This window comes from Phyllostomus hastatus, unplaced genomic scaffold, assembly GCF_019186645.2.
Source record: "Phyllostomus hastatus isolate PE091 unplaced genomic scaffold, TTU_PhHast_1.1 phas_contig_477, whole genome shotgun sequence".
Classification (NCBI taxonomy): domain Eukaryota; kingdom Metazoa; phylum Chordata; class Mammalia; order Chiroptera; family Phyllostomidae; genus Phyllostomus; species Phyllostomus hastatus.
The window spans coordinates 4,140,174-4,156,226 of record NW_025333889.1 but is presented as its reverse complement, the minus strand read 5'-3'; the positions used below and the strand labels follow the sequence as shown (position 1 = coordinate 4,156,226).

General features: G+C 60.2%; 1 protein-coding gene across 1 annotated transcript in view; it reads left to right on the top strand.

The window, feature by feature from the left end:
• The first annotated feature begins 2,774 nt into the window (after positions 1-2,774).
• The window catches only part of INPP5D (inositol polyphosphate-5-phosphatase D), a 108,329-nt gene continuing 95,050 nt past the window's right edge, over positions 2,775-16,053 (top strand). Inside the window, exons 1-2 of the mRNA XM_045845719.1 lie at positions 2,775-3,042; positions 15,894-15,957. Coding sequence (XP_045701675.1) covers positions 2,909-3,042; positions 15,894-15,957 — 198 coding nt within the window. The 5' untranslated portion in view covers positions 2,775-2,908. The remainder of the gene's footprint in view (positions 3,043-15,893; positions 15,958-16,053) is intronic.

The window sequence follows — 16,053 nt, the reverse complement described above, 5'->3', positions numbered from 1 at the left end:
ACTCCGGCCCCTCTGGAGGTTGCTGTCCAGGTGTCGGGCAGCAGCCTCTCCTCCAAAGGCTCTCGGGACTGTCCCTCTACAACCGCTAGGGGCTCCTCCGGTCAGCTGACGCTGAGCTCTCCAGGGGACTCTTACGCGTGCCCCGTGAGGACGGACACTCCTCGAGAACGGGACTGCTCACTGTGTGCAAGGCCGGGCGTGGTCAGCAGTGGCAGAGACCCCCATCTAGCAACGCAGTGACCGTGGCCCCCAAGCGCAAGAGAAGCGGGTGAGATGGTGTGCTGCTCTACGGTTAGCCTGCGAACTTCAGGACAGGAGCTTTAATGGGACCCGAAAATGAACCGAACGGTCGTTCCCGTTTTCTTGTGTGCTCTGGGCAAGACATGCATCCGAGTTTGTCCATGGCCCCGGAGGGAATTGCCAGAAGCTGGTGTTCACGGGCATCAGCAGCAATGGGGCACCCAGCGACAGGTAAACGTGCTGGGGACTGTGGAGCAGGAGGATGGATGTCGTCTGGGAATGAACAGGCGCACACTGCCACCCCGGCCCCACTGGGCGAGAGACGGGATCAGCCAGGGACCAGGCATCGGCCGCCGGAAAGCAGGAAGAGGGGACCTGGCGTCACGAGGACGTCACGTGCCCTGATTGGACGGCGCATGCACACACACAGAACACACACAGAACACACACGTGCCGACCTCCTCTCCGTCCACTGTGCTAAGTCTTCTTTGATGTCCGTGAATTTCATTGTTTCTATAGATACGGGCCCTGCCAGAAACATTCACCCAGGCCCCACCCACCACTGTCAGGGCAGCCCGGCCTGGGTGTTGGGGTTTCCCGCACCGGGTGGGGCGGGGCTCATCAGGCAGGGGGACGGCAAAGCTGACCATTCAGATGGCTCAGGCAGTTGGGTTGGGACAAGGTGCGGATGAGATGGGCCTTACAAATCAGGGAAATGTGTGTCATGTATGTGTCGAGCATGAGTCATGTGTGTGTCACAGGGAAACCACACCGGAGTCAAAGGGCAAGGACAGGCCCACTGGCCACTCCCGACTGCTGAGATGTAGGGCTCAGGGGGGCCGGAGGTGTGAGAGAGGGACACAGGGAGGCTGGAAGGTGGGGCAGGGGGGGCAGTGGTTATAGGCACCACCTGGTGGAGGGGCTCTAGGGGTGAGTTGGCCCAGGCACTGAGGGGCCCTGGGCTGACCCGGGGCCTGGAGGCCGAGAGCAGGGCAGAAGCCGGCTCAGGTCAGGAGGGAAGGAAGGTCGGGATGGCAGCATCAGGGTCGGGGAGACCTGAGGTGACAGAGGAGGGGGGAGTTGGCAGCCCCAGGGCCCAGCTGGCTTCAGGAAGGCCAGAGCTTGAAGGCCACCTCTTAGCCCCGCCCTGTCCCCATGCCCGCTCGGGGCCTGCCCAGAGGGCCTCTGATTTGGGCTGGCCGAAGGGTTGAGAGTCTAGTCCTTGGGTTCAGTGGGCGGAGCCGGGGAAGGGGGCGGGAGGGGGGGACGGGCTTTGGGGGGTGGGCGTGAGGATGGGAGGTGTTGGGGCTGAGTCACCTGGAGCCCAGAGAGGCCCTGGGGAGGGGGGTGGTTTCTGGGCCTCAGAATCAGGGCGAGGTCAGGCCCCCTGGGCGAGAGCACATGGCTCCCTCGCCATCTCGCAATCACCCGCCGCAGGCGCGGCTGCAGGTTGGAGGTGCTGGGGCCCCCCCCACCGCCCGGCACACAGGCGCTCCCCCGGCACTGTCCTCAAGGCGGAGGAGGCCTGGCCCAGGGCACGGAGGGCATTCTGTTGACATGTCCTGGGGGGCAGGGCCTGGATGTGGGACTGGGGGGCCCCCTGCGCCAAAGGTCAGCACTTGCCCCTTCATGGGGGTGGGTCTGACCCAAGGACTGAGGCCCCCGGTCTGGGGCCCAGTGTGGGAGGATGTCCACTTTGGAGCCCTCGAACCCCCTGGTCCGGGGCGGTGGCCCCACAGAGGCGGCTTCTCTCTGAGCCGTGGGCGACGGCAGCCATGCCTGGCCACCCCCGACTCTGCTGAGACGAACTCAGGAAGGAGCTTGCCCCCCGGGGGACGTGTGGGTGTCCTGGGTGGGTGCTCTGGAAAGACCCGCAGGTGAAAACCCAGCCTGTATTCATGTTGCCGTGAAGGTCAAGTCGCCCCACCTCCTGAGGATGGGAGTAAAGGTGTCACAGAGCTGCCACCTGGGCCCTTGGGGCTGTCACGTAGGGACACCCAAGGTGTCCCCCGTGCCCAGGGCTGTGTGGTGTCTGAATGACCATGAGTCTCCAATATGGGGAGGAGGGCTGGACTGTATCCCTCCCCCTCACTTTTGCTCAGCCCCGGGCAGGCTTAGCCCCCGCCGAGAACGCCCCTTGAGCCTCAGTTCCTGGGGTCTGTTGCGGGGGGAGAGGGGCGGGAGCTGAAAAGCCCTGGGGAAGGGAAGAAGGCTGAGGATCTGTCCAGGGCGTGGCCGCCCCACGTGGGCATGCACACGCCTGTCAGAAGCCCGCTACGAACCTCCTGACCCCAAAGGAGCTGCCAATCCCCCCAGGACGTGAGCTGGCACTTGACCCTCTGGGGCCCGGGGCCCATCAGAAGACAGAGAAAGGGCGGGCAAGTGGGAGGCGGGGGCCGCGGGCCTCGGCGGGTGGGGTGGGACGGCGGAGGACCGGAGCTCCTGCTTGGGCTCTGCAAGGAGGAAGTTCTCTGCAGCTCTCGTTTCCTTTCCCTCGCAAAGCGCCTGAAACAGGAAGTCGTCGGTCAGTGAGCTGGTGGCAGCAGCCCGGGCAGCAGAGAGGGGACAGGCGGCGGGTGGCAGTGTCTCAGGGGCCTCAGCTCCCCCTCGGTGGCCTGTCGATCCTGGGGGTGGCCGCCGGCCCGGCCCTCGGAGGCCCACGCCCGCCATGGTCCCCTGCTGGAACCACGGCAACATCACCCGCTCCAAAGCCGAGGAGCTGCTCTCCAGGACTGGCAAGGACGGGAGCTTCCTCGTGCGTGCCAGCGAGTCCATCTCCCGGGCCTACGCGCTCTGCGTGCTGTGAGTACCGTGCTTGCCCGGCCAGCGCCCTCCGTCCCGGCCTGGCCTCCGCTGCCCGGGCCCAGAGGTGCAGGGGTGCTGCTCAGAGAGGGGACGCCAGCTCGGGGCTGAGTCAGGGGCCCGGCACTGAGATGGGGGGTGTGGGGGGTCTTTATGTCCTGGCACGGAGTGACCGGACTTGCACACTGTCCAGGTGTGGCGGGGGCCCATCGGTGGTCCGTGGTGGACTGGCTGGCCTGGGACTTCAGGTTCAGCAGCGCTGAGACCCCCAGAGCCACCCTGAGGCCTGGTCACACACTGCAGCTGCCCATGAGCTGTGGTGCAGGGAGTTCTCGGGGTCCCAGAGGCCGGGAGAAGGGGTACAGGCTCTTTGGGGTAGGCGGAAGCTCGGGGCCCCGCGATGGTGGGTGTGTCAGAGAACAGCCCCGTCGGCCCTGCTGTTAGTCAGGGGTGCCCGGGGTGGAAGCCCCCACGGAGAACAGACATGGCACAGGGGACCCTCCCGTGCCCAGGCGCCAGGCCCCGGAGGAAGCCGTTACTGGGGGAGCCATGAATGCGGGCTGGGTGCACTCAAGAACGGACTTTCAGTTCACCCAGAAGTGGCGTTCAGGGCCCTGAGCACAGAGGAAGTCCCCATCCGGGGCAGCAACAGCCTCTTTTCTCCTTGTCCCCACACTCCGCTGCGTCCCCACCCATTTGGTCCCCTCAGCCACGGCGAGCTGCCCCCCCGTCCCGCTCCCTGGCTCTGGACATTGCTGAATGTGCTAGCTGCCCTCACAGCCGAGGGACCAGCCTCTTGCTGCTGAAGGTTCCTCTTTAAAACCCCCTTCCAGACCCGTGTCTCACGGGGGCCCTCGCCCCGCAGCCCCGCGGTCCAGCCCTCTAGCTGGGGCCTCGGGGAGCTCCGGGGCTCGGAGGGTGAAGGGTGTGTCCCCCACATGCGTCTCCCAGTAGTGGCCTTGAGCTTGCGGAAAGGTCCTTCTGAGCCGCCGGGAGCCACAGCGGGTCGATGAGCACGGGCCCGTATTGAGCACCAAGTCTAAGCCCTGGTGCGTCATCCTCTCGCAGCCCCGCAGCAGTCTGGAGTGCGGGTCCTGCTCTCACCCCATTTTGCAGATGGGGAAACTGAGGCTCAGGCAGCTTAAACGGGTGACCACAGTCACAGCCGAGGTCGTCTGCGCCCAGAGGTTGCCCCAGACGGTTAGACTCCTGCCCCTGTGAAGTGGGAGTGAGGACAGGCTCCAGGCGACGGCGAGAGAGGCCAGAGAGCTTGCAGGGCCGGCTGGGAGCATTTAGAAAACCAGCCAGGCCCACGCTGGCCCCACGCCTGCGCTCTGACTGGCAGCAGCTGCACCTCCCGAGGCAGGGTTTCTGCCCCTCTACTCGCACACCTCGGGGAGGGGACACGGGCCCGGACTTCCCCGTGGACACTGACCCCATGGGGACCCTCTAACGGGGCCTTGGAACCCGCAAGGAGGCTCCCCAGGGCCCACGTGGATTCCCCCTGCCCTGGCAGGACCCAGCCCGGGGCTGATTCCTTGGGTGCTGGTGGATGAGGGCGTCCTGCAGGAAAAGGGCCCCGGCCCCCTGTCTGCACGGTGGCCCTTTGCCCAGGTGCCAGGCTGGTTGGTGCTCAGGCTGCAGGTGGGGAACGGGTTTCCTCTGACGCCCAGTGTGGTGTCATGGCTGGCCAGGGCTGGGGCCACAGGCCCCGGGAGCCTCTAGTCTGGCGGCCCTGCCTGTGCAGGGAGCCGGTGGGGGCCGCGGAGCTCGAGGCCTCTGTCTGCCCTGCCCGGCCGGCTGGCGGCAAACGGGGATCCAGGCCTGGTGTCCCGCCTTCACTCTTCCTCCTCCTCGCCCCCCTCGCCTCCCCCTCCTGCACTGAGTTACTCAGACCCGTGGCAGATGTTTAGGGTCTGCACCTTAGGGAGGGGGGTCCATGGTACTCATGCCCCCAGATGTCCACCACCCCTCAGCCCAGGCCTGGACTTCTCATCAGCCTCCCATCCCCAAGGCCCCAAATGCCAGGGCTGAAGCCCTCACCCCAGGGCTCCCCTTTCGCCTCCGTCTGTGGGGGACGCCACCCTTCCTGTGGGGTCAGGAGCCACCCGAGGCTGGGGGATACCCCGGACCACCAAACCTACCCCAAACCTGGGAGACCTCACTTTGCTGCTACCCCTCGTTCTGCCCATTAAAGAGATTTAAAAACTAACCAAATGAATGACAATTAATTGCCACCTCCCAACAGCTCATATCATGAAACAAAGCATCTTTTAACACCGAAGAGACAAAAAAAAAATACCCTTAAAAAGAAAAAAGCCAATCCTTTAATTCAAATTGATTTAACCAGACACCATCCCCGGGTCTCTCTGTTCCCTGCAGACTAGCGCAGACCTGGCCCCACACCCACCTGGTGCTGGGGACCCCGGGGGAGCGGAGGGGAGGAAGCAGCTGGGCTTTTCTCAGCTTCGCCCCTCTGCTGTCCCCCTGGGAGTCACGAGGGTGCAGGGGCCCGCCGTGGGGCAGGCGTGAGGTCAGGGCCTCCAAGTCGCCCAGCTCTGAAGGGAGCCAGGACTGCTGGGAGAAGCCGCCAGGCCTCAGCCTCCCTGCCGTTCTAGAAGCATCCACATGGAGGAGGCCTGACAGCCCGGGGCGCCCACGCCACATCCCGCCTGGGCCCCAGGGCCAGAGCTTCTGCCCGGCCCCCTCCGGTGAGGGGACAGCCGGGGCCCACACACTGGTTTAGGCAGTGTGTGGGGAGCTCCAGGAACTGAACGTAGCTTCCTCCTCAGCGACCTTCGTGCTCAGAGAAGAGGACAGGATTTGACTATTGAAATGGACTGGGCAGGCGGGGCAGGGGAGGGGCACACCAAAGGACAAGGCTGCGACTCAGTGCCGCCTGCTCAGCTGGAGAGTCATAGTGACCCCGGCCTGCCCAAGGTGCCCCGCCTCTGGAGAGGCTAGCCTGCCACCCGCCCCCCCTCCCCGCCACGGGGCAGGAAAGCCCAGCTCTCTCCTTAGCAACTCAGAAAGCCCTGCTTTTGGAGGGGGGGGGCATCTGGAAGCCTGCCTCAGGGTACAGAGAGCTGGAGGGGGAAGGCCCCAGGAAGCTGGCCGCCTGGTTTGGGTCCAGCTCTGCGTCCGCAGCAGAGGAGTCAAGGAAACAGGGGATGGCGGGCTCTCCCAGGTGAGGTCTATGTCTTCCGCGCTGGGTCCCCCTCAACGCCACCGGCGGAGCTGGCCCTGCTTAGGGAGTCTGCAGGGCACTCAGGGGCTGCTCAGCAAGGTGGCACCCTCCTCCGCTGCCAGGGCCGCACGGGCAGAATCAGAACAGTGGCCCGGCCCTGCTGGGGTTGCAGCCTGCCCCCTTGGTGACAGCGTCCTGGGCCCCAGGAGAGCCAGCTGGGATGGGGTTCGCCAGCCACCCTCCAACCGGCTGGGTGGTGTTCCCACAAACCACACTAGAGAGAGCTGGCTCCCCTGCGGGGGAAGGGGCATGCATGGGCTGCCTTTGGCTCGGAAGCCACCATGGGCCAGCAGTTGTGACAGGGACCCAGCCTCGCTTCCCCTCAGCACACAGCCTGCCCAGGGACACAGGGTCTCCTTCCCGGGGACAGTCTGCCAGGCCACCTGGACTTAGTGGCTTTATTGGTGGAGCCAAAAAGATGAAGAGTCCCAAGAAGGACATTTAGTCCCCCAAGTCTCTGCAGAGAAGGCGTTCTACTTGTCCTGGCTAGAAGGAGTGTGACGGTCCCCTCGAGGGCAGCGGAGCCCCACCCTTGCTCCGCTAACAAAACGTGGTTGCTAACCTGTCCTGCCTAAAAATAACAGCAAAGGACTTATAAAGGGTGTGCTGTGTGCCAGGCTCTGTTCTAAGCTCTTTCCGTGTGTCACCTCACAGTGGCTTTTGGACAAAGTGCTATTATCATGCCCATTATACAGATAAGGAAACTGAGGCCCAGGGAGGCTAGGGGATGGGCCATGTTTACAGCACTAATAAGCTGCAGGATCGGGACTTGAACTCACGCTGTTCTTTAGACCCAGGGAGGAGTGGATTGGTGTGATGGAATCCTCGTTCCTCGGTTCCCTTTCCAAGTTTCAGTCCCGTCGACACCACCCCTTAATGACTTTGGTGCAAATGCAGAGGAAGATGCTGTTTTTCGTAGCCGTTGGGGACAGAAAGGGTGGAGACGCTGGCACAGGGCTGAGCCGGGGGGCCACAGGCTCTGAAGTGTGCACCAGAGTCTGCCCAAGGGCAACTCTCCCGGGTTTCCTCTCCATGAGCAAGTCCAGCAGAGAGCGGAGGCCCGGGTTGGCTGGTATCTTCGCTGCCAAGTGACTCAGAACAACCGTGGGAGAGCCAAGTGTCCCCAGGTTTTCTGCGCCCATGCGCAGCAGCCCAGAGCCAGCCTTCTGTCCATCCCGAGTGAGCTCTGGCTGCGGGGCCGGCGGCAAGCTTGCCTACCTGACAGGTTAAACTCACCTGTGCGCAGACATCAGCGATTCTCCACTGAGCAGCCCATCTCCTGGGGCGAGAACCTGAGCGGGGTGACGAGATGCGCCCCCCACCCCGCCCGGCCCCCGCCCTGCTGCAGTGGCGGTGGCCGGCTCCCCCTACCGCAGGCCCTGCGGCCCAGCCCTCAGGTGGAAACCCCTGTGGCTGCATTGATCTGACCTGAGTTTTAGCTGGTCGCTCACCCCACCTCCGGCCCCTCCCAGCATCCCCAGGGGTGGGGATGCGCGCTCACTGGGTCATTTCTTTTTTACTGGGGTAGAATTCTCATCCCATAACGTCACCCTTTCGTTGTACGATGTATAGTTCCGAGCTGTTTAGTCCCATCCATAACGCTGGGAGCCGTCACCACGATCTACTTCCGGGACATTTTCACGTTACCGTCCCCCAAAGAAACCTGTACCCACGCGCGGTCGCTCATGGCTCCCCTCCTCCCAGCCCCGGCCCCGCTAGTCCGCTCTCTGCCTGTAACCGTCTGCCTCTTCTGGGTGGTGCACAGAGACGCAATCGTACAATGTGCGGCCTCCGGGCCTGGCGTTTTCACTTAGCGTGCGCTCCCCCGCGGTTCGCCCCTGGCGCGGCACGAATCCTTCCCCTTTATGGCTAAGCCGTCCCCCATTGTGCGCATAGACCCCATTTCATCGATCTGCGCACCCGCTGGTGGACTTCGGGTGGTTTCTACGCTGTGGCTGCTGTGAATAACGCTGCGGCGGGGAGCACCGTGCACAAGTCTCCGTGGGGGCGGATGGTTCCTGCTGTCTGTGGTCCAACTGCGGGGGCGTGCGGGGGCGAGCGGCAGCCCTCCGTTTGAGTGTCTGCGGAGCCGGCGCGCCGTTCCCGCGGCAGCTGCCCCGTTTTGCTTCCCCAGCGCAGGATAGGAAGGTTCTAACGTCTGCACAGCCTCGCCGGCGCTGTCATGGTCTCTTTGAGAGTGACCGTCCTGCGGGTGTGAAGTGGCATCTTACTGTGACTTCGACGTGCATTTCCCTAGTGGCGTTTTTTAAGATTTCATTTATTTTAGCAAGGAGGACAGGGAGGGAGAAAGAGAGGGAGAGAAACATTGATGCAGGAGAGAAATGTCGATCTGTTGCCTCTTGAGCGCCCCCAGTCAGGGACCGAACCCACAACCCAGACACGTGCCCTGACTGGGAATCGAACTGGCCGCCTTGCCGTTTGCGGGACGGCTCCCAACCCGCTGAGCCACACCCGTCAGGGGGCATTTCCCTCATGATTAGTGATGCTGAGCGACTTCTCATGGGCTTCTCGGTTATCTGTGTATCTTCTTTGAAGACATGTTCACATTCTTTGCCCCTTGAAACAGTTGGGCTAGTTCTCCTTCTGTCGTCGTCACTGGATCACTGAGAGGACAACATAGAGGAACTCGGGCGACGTGCACCCCCCAAGGCCAGTACGCAGTGGGCACCTGCTGAGCGCTGGCCATCACTGTTCATTAGCTATGCAGGGAGCGAGCCATGATGTCTCAACAGCCCAGGGCCCGCCCGGGAAGAAAGACTGCTGAAGGGAAGAGGGGAGCGGAGGCAGGGTCCCTTCTGGAAGGTCCTGGAGGCCCGCGGGGGCCTCCGGGAGACACTGAGCTGTCTGTGGGGCCTCCTCAGAGGACGTGCTCAGAGGCACTGGGGTGACACACGAGTGGCCAGTGGCTGCTGCTGGGGCCGGGGCTGAGTGCCTGGAAGCCTGAGGCAGAAGGGGACCTGGGGCCCGGGTGGCTGGGAGAGCCACCAAAGGAAGCCAGACGGAGTGAAGGTAAAGGCGAGAGGAAAGGGAGGCCGTCTGGGGAGTAACCCATTCCAGTGTGGAGGGAGACGCCGGGAGCACCGAGGCCCTGGGCTCTGAGGGGGCGGGAAGGGCGAGCAGCCCCTGCAGGAGCGGGGTCAGTGCCCCCGCCCGTGGGGAGCGGGAGCCTCGGGGTGGGGGGCAGGGTCCTTCCTTCCTGACTGCTCACTCCACACCCCCTTATCCGTTAATTAGAAAAATATTGTATTCCCAAATGCCAGGACTCAGACGGTTTGGGTCCAATTACTAATTACAAATAAAGCCAGACAGGGCTGACCCCAAAGATCCGCTGGTCCAGCCCCTTCCCTTGCCGACCAGGCTTGCGCCCTCTGGGGAGGAGAAGCTGGCTGCAGCCACGGCGGCGCCGGCGCCATGTAGAGACGGATCTCCTGAGACACACAGTGCAGCGTTCGTTCCAGAAATGCAAATTTATACAGTATTAAGTACAACATGCAAAGTGCACAGCACGGTGTAGAGAAGGAGAGCAGTCACCCCCTCACGGAGAGACTGACGTAAACACTGTGGGCTGGTTGGTGTAGCTTCTCATTCTCTCCCCCACCATATACATATATATGTGCACACGTATATAATCTTCATAAATATCGGAAACCATATAATTTTAGCCTGCACTTTCTATAATTTAACTGCATTAACATGTTCCCATTCCATGAAACTTTCTTCCTGAATATCACATTCAATGGATGCACAAGGTTCTGGGACACGATGGGCCGTGTCATAGATTACTTTCAGGCACGTAAGTCACCAGCAGTGTTCTGTTGTCATAAATATGACGGCAGGAAGGCCTTTGTGTGGAAACGTGACATTTCTGGTAGAGATTCCCAGGGGCGGGGTTATTAGATGAAAGGATAGGAACCTTTTCAAGGCTCTTGATACAGGATGACAGACTTGTTCTCCAGAAACTTTGCTCCAATCTGTATGTTTCGGTAAGCAGTACAAAGAGGGAGACTTCATTCCAGCCTCTCTAGTTTGAATATTTTCATTTAGAAAAACATTATTAGGTTGCCAGGTGAAGGGTGATCACGTTCTATTCAGTTTGATTGACATTTCTACTTTCCCAATGCTTATAACTCTTATTCAGATGTCATAACTTATTATGCTGGCCAGTATTTCTAAGATGTTACAGTGGAGGATTTGGGGAAGAGGAAGTAGCTCCCTCCGGGAGAAGGCGTGCGAGAATCAAACAGGACTCCTCCTGGGGAGGATGCAAGGGAGGTAGGCGTGGGGATGGCGGGGCAGCCTGGGGCCAGCAACCACGAGAGGCCACTCCCAAGCCTGGGCCCGCAGAGGCCTATGTCACAGGGCCATCTGCCTTAAGCCGTGGTCTCTCAGGAGGGAACCCCGTCACTGTGGACCTGCAGCAGGCAGGGCGGGGTCAGGGGGACAAACACCTCTGTCCCTTCTTCCTCTCACACTGCCCATGCCTCCCCTGGGCCACACCTGGCTGACACAGCCCAGAGCAGCCTTCTGGGCCCAGGACAGGTGGAGGGGGCTAGAGAGTGGGTCTGGCAGGGGGGCGGGAGGGGGCGAAAGGAGAATGTCCTGTCCACTTGTGTTTTTTTGTCTCCTCCACTCTACTTGTCAGAGGGTTGTCCATCTAATTTCCCGTGTTTCAAGCAATATGCTCCTTTTTATTTTTATAGTTAAAAATGTTTGTGCTTTCAGGAACCTCTCTCTCTGTCATACATCAGTTTGAGGACAGTCTTCCATCATCCTGTATTTCTCTTCTCCCCTTTCATTTGATATCCATCCTTTCCTTCTGCACTGACTTTCTCGAGTTTGTCTTCTTCCTCGTGACCTTTCTCCAGAACGTCCCGTTGTCTACGGACTGTCTTGCGGTGTTGAGTGCGGACTCTGGGCCGCCGGGCGTGACCCTTCTGATCAGAGGTCCTCCCTCGCGCTGCTCAGTTTTCACACAGGTTTCCTCCAGTCCCGGAGAAGCAGCGGTGAGTCTTCCCGAGTGCACGGATCAGACCTGCCCCCCACCCCCACCCCAACACACACACGGAATGTCTTGTTTCCTTTTTGCTGTGATTCTGTGTAACACAGAGGTAACACCTTCGAGTCCTTAGAACATGGTGCCCCTTCTTTTGGGCGGCCATATGTTTCCAAAGTTCAGGTGATTTTGCTTTTCTGGCAAAGAACTGTCAGGGAAGACCAGATCACATTCCTTTAGAGATCAGAGTGAGTCTCTGCCCAAAGAGAAGAAGTACCGTCGGGGATGGGGGTGTGCTGTCCCAATCCAGGCCACAGCTGATGGGGTGAGTGGCGAGGAGGTGATGTGCCGCGCTAATAGGTGGGCTGCCTCCCACCTGCTGGCCCCGGGGCTGCGGGGCCAGGGCGCTCAGCAGGCCCCCAGCAGCGCCCCGGCTGCCCCACCTCCGCCTCTCCCCCGGCCACTGCCTCCTGCTTTCTCTGTTGATTCGTCTCTCTCCTCCTACTCTCTTCGGCTGGGATTCCTTGGGGGTTCTGGCGGTGAGTAGCGAACACCCTTGGCCTGGGGCCGTCTCATTCTCTCGAACACCCTTGGCCTGGGGCCGTCTCATTCTCTCGCTTCTACACGGCCAGGGGTCATCTGAATGCAGACTTCCCAGACCCCACCTGTCCAGAAGTTCGCCGCCTTTGAGCGAGAAAACAACATTATAAACATGTAAAACAACATTAGAAATTAGACATGATATATAACGAATTACTAAGGGGTCTATAAATAAGGGGTCTATAAGGGGCACGTTACAGTGATCAGCAGAGCTAGAGAGAGACACGCAGGATGCTCTTGAGGTTTAGAATGTGGTCTCTCTCTCTCTCTCTCTCTCGCTGGCCACGGTGAAGGGTGCTCCTGGCCATGCTCGTCAGTGTCTGTTATGTGAAGTAGTCCTTCAGAAGAACGGCTTATTGAGGTGCAGGTGATGTCGATCACTCTATCAGCTTCAGGTGCCCAGCGTAATGATTCCACACCTGTCCAGGCTGTGAAATGACCCCACCGGGAGTCCAGTAAACACCCATCACCTCACGTGGTCACACAGCTTTTCTTCTCATGGGGAGAACTGTGACGATCAGCTCGCTTAGCATCTTTCACACACACAGTGCCGCGCTGTCCGCCACAGTCTCCAGGCTGCACGTTGCCTCCCAGGACGCACGGGGTTTATCTGAGAGAATAAATAAAACGCCCCCATGTCGCTCCCTCCTTCTCTTCCCTTGCACTCTCGCCTCGCAGTCCAGCTCCCCGAACCGTCTCAGGGTCGATCTGGAAATGCCCTCCCCTGGGGAAGCATCGCCCCCCCCGTCGCTGACAGTGTGGAAGTCCCCACCACCACCAGCGGAGGTCCCATGTCCCATGGGAATTTGCTCTAAGCCCCGCCCCCCTGGAGAACGGAGCGATCTCGTTCAACAGCAGACGCGCTGTCCCAACCTGGGTGCCCAGCGGGGCACTCCCAGCCCAGGGGCCCTGACGTGTGACCCCCTGGGCCACTGGAAGGAGTAGCAGCGGAGGGCCGTGTCGGTGCCCTTCACTGTCACCAGACCACACCAGAGAGCTGGGCGAGGGCCCGGTGGGGACCGTGGCCCCACACAGCCGTGAGCGGGTCGTCTGGATTGCGTTCTAGGGCAGAAGTGGTAGAAGACGGCTCAGTCGGGGAAGCTTCACTCTGAACATTTTACATGAAGGAGTGGGTGTGTGTATGTATGGGCACATGATGTATCTGTATCTGCACATGTGTGTACATGCACCTGTGCGTACAGGTGTGTACATGTGTATGCGATTAGGACCAGACTGGAGTGCAGCTGCAGGTGGGGAGCGCCCGCCTCCACCTCCCGCAGACCCCCCAGCACTCCATGGCGTGCAGTTTGGAATGACTGCTCCCCAGGGGAGTGGGGGAGGGGGCCAGGGGAGGGCGGTTTCCCTGGAAGGTCTAACAGATTCAGCCCCAGGGACGCCGTGTCTGCCCCGTGCACCGGAGACGCTGAGATGCGGTTACCAAGGGCAAAGCGCCCTGTCTTCCTATTATTGTACCCGCCTTGAATTCGGACCCACTGAGTCTTGTGGAGCTGCTTCTCAGTTTCAGTGTTTCTGGGACATCTTTGAGAAAGTCCTAAATGGCCTTCCTGTCCTGCGCGCCTATCTCTGCCCCGCTCCCTGGGACTCGGGGCTCTCTCCGTCTGCAGGCTGACGTGTGCACCCTGCTCAACCCCCTTCCACAGACCAGCCGCCCTCAGCCAAAGGAGAGGCCGTTTGTGCCCCGCCTTCGTTTGCATATCTGCAGGAGGAAGTGTCACTGGGACTAGGCGGGACAGATAAGAGCACAGCAGGGTTCCAGGGATCTGGCTTGCGTTTGGCAGGCTCTGCAAAAGCGCGTGGAGGCTGGAGGTGGGGGGCTGGGGGAGCTGGGCTGGGGTCCTGGGGTGGCTCTCTGTCTCCCAGGACCTCCCCATGTGGTCAGTTGGCAGCAGAGAGTCACCCCTGCCAGCTCTGATGAAAAGCCAACTGTGATGTCCGTTCAGGCTCTTGAAGGGGCGGGAATTCAAGAGAAACCTGACCCCATCCACAACATTCTCCAAAACTCTCTGTAAACATCCATTCATTCAAAAGCCCGTTCGAGACCGTAAAATTGCCCACACAAAGTTGTAAAACTTCTACACAGCTTAAAAAGCGAACAACACTTCCCAATGAAGTCAATAAACACTATTGCAAATAAGTGATTCTGAAATATATTGTAGGAGGTATCGGTCTCACTAATAAATAAGCAAAAGGTTTTTTTTTAAAGTGCCCGAGACATGAAAAGGAATTCACAGAAAAAAGAAATACAACCTTTTTCATAAAGCAAGCTGTCATTTATCATCTGTCCCCTTTGCCTCTCCGATTGAAATGTCTGATAACAGCCTGCAGGCAGGGTGTGGAGAAAGAGACACTTTCACATCCGGTCGGCTGACTCCGCCCCCCCCCCGCCGGCCCGGGAAGGCCAATGTCGGTCTGCGCCAGAACCCGGCGGTCCCTCAGCCCAGCTGTTCTCTTTCGAGTGTTCAGTGTGTTCAGGAAGGGGCGGGGAGGGGCTAGTCCAGAGGCTTTTCATACATTCATGTACCTCAGTCTACTCGGCACCGGGGTAGATGGAGTGCGGTGTCGTTGACCCCGGTTTACCGACGGAAACTAAAACTCTGAACTCAGGAACTCACGTGCGTTCTAGGAAAGAGATGTTCGCTGCTCCTCTCGTTGTAATAGTAAAGAGCTAAAAACAGCTGCCTGTCCATCCCCAGGGTCTAGTCAAGCAGAAAGTGGTACAGCCACGAGGTGGCCGGTGACTGGGGAACACTTGCGTACAGTGGGCACCGTGTGATGTTATTTGCGTTTAGAAAGACGTGCGTGGGTAAGTTTGAGTGCATGCTTAAAGGCCCTGGAATGATTTACAAAAAGGAGCAGTAAACCTAAGAAGCAGGACTCACAGGAAAAGGGGAAGAAGACGGTTGTTTTTATTGTCTATCTTTCTGGACAGTCTTAAAATTTTAAAACTAGTGCATAACTTTAAAGTCTAGTCCCACAATAACACAGACACGTGCTTAGTGACAGGCTGGGCATGCGAGAAAGCCTCCCCCCCGAAAGTGAGATTTTTGTGATGCAGTATTCACTGCCTTGATCAGAGAAATAAAAGTATTTGCCAGTCTGAGTATGGGCCTGCCTGGGGCCTCCGCAGGGGTGGAGTTTCGAGGTTCACCAGAATCTCACGTGGGGAAAAGAGGGGGAGAATGTGGGGAGGGAGAACAGACCGGCCGTTTCAGCTCGGAGCCTAAAGCCCAAACCCTGAAGCCCCAGCGGCCCCCGGGCCCAGCCCGACCCCCCACCACCATGCTCCTCCCCCAGGGGCTCCCACTGGACTCTCCCCTGACTCCCAGAAGTTTCAGGAAAGTGAAAAGTGGCTCCTCCTCCACACGTGGGAGACCCTGCACCTAAGGAGTCTCTAGAAAGAGAAGAGAACCCAGGGCCTGGCTCTTCCCCAGGAGACGCCAGCCTGAGGCTCCCTCTGCAGCCGCTGGGAAAACCCAGGCCCCTGACGGGTTTGGGGCCCGGGAGGAGGTCACTGGGCGGGCGTGGGGGAGACTCCGCCGGAGGGAGGCACTCCAGCCGGAGCTGAGCCAGCCTCTCCTTGGCCGGGGCGGCCCCTCTCTGTGGCTGTGCGTGACACCCACTGGGCTTGTCCCCGCCTTGATGAGCCGCACCGCGCCAGGAGCCTCATTTCTATCTGACGCACCCGCTCTGGCTCTGTCCTCTGGCCGCGTGCCAGCTCAGAGGTGGAGGGAGCCCTCCCTGCGGGCCGCCTGCCTTAGCTCAGACCCCGGGGCCTTCACACCAAGGTCGGTCATGCCTGGGAGAGCCCTCCCGCCCCAGATGTCAGGACGGAGCTCCCCCTCGGCGCAGCTGGCTCCAAAGTCCGGAGACTTCATGCTCCGGATCCCCGAGCTGTGTCAGGGATCGTCACTTGGGTTACCTGAAGAATGTTCCCGTGTGGGTTCTAACAACGTCTTTGTTCTCTCCCAGGTATCGGAACTGCGTTTATACCTACCGGATCCTGCCCAATGAAGAGGACAAATTCACTGTCCAGGTAAGCCTCTAGCGCGCCTCCTGACCTCACCTGGCGGGAGCCCGTGGTGGCGGAGACGGTGACAACGGGAAGAGGAGGAGCGGCGTGGGCCCCCCA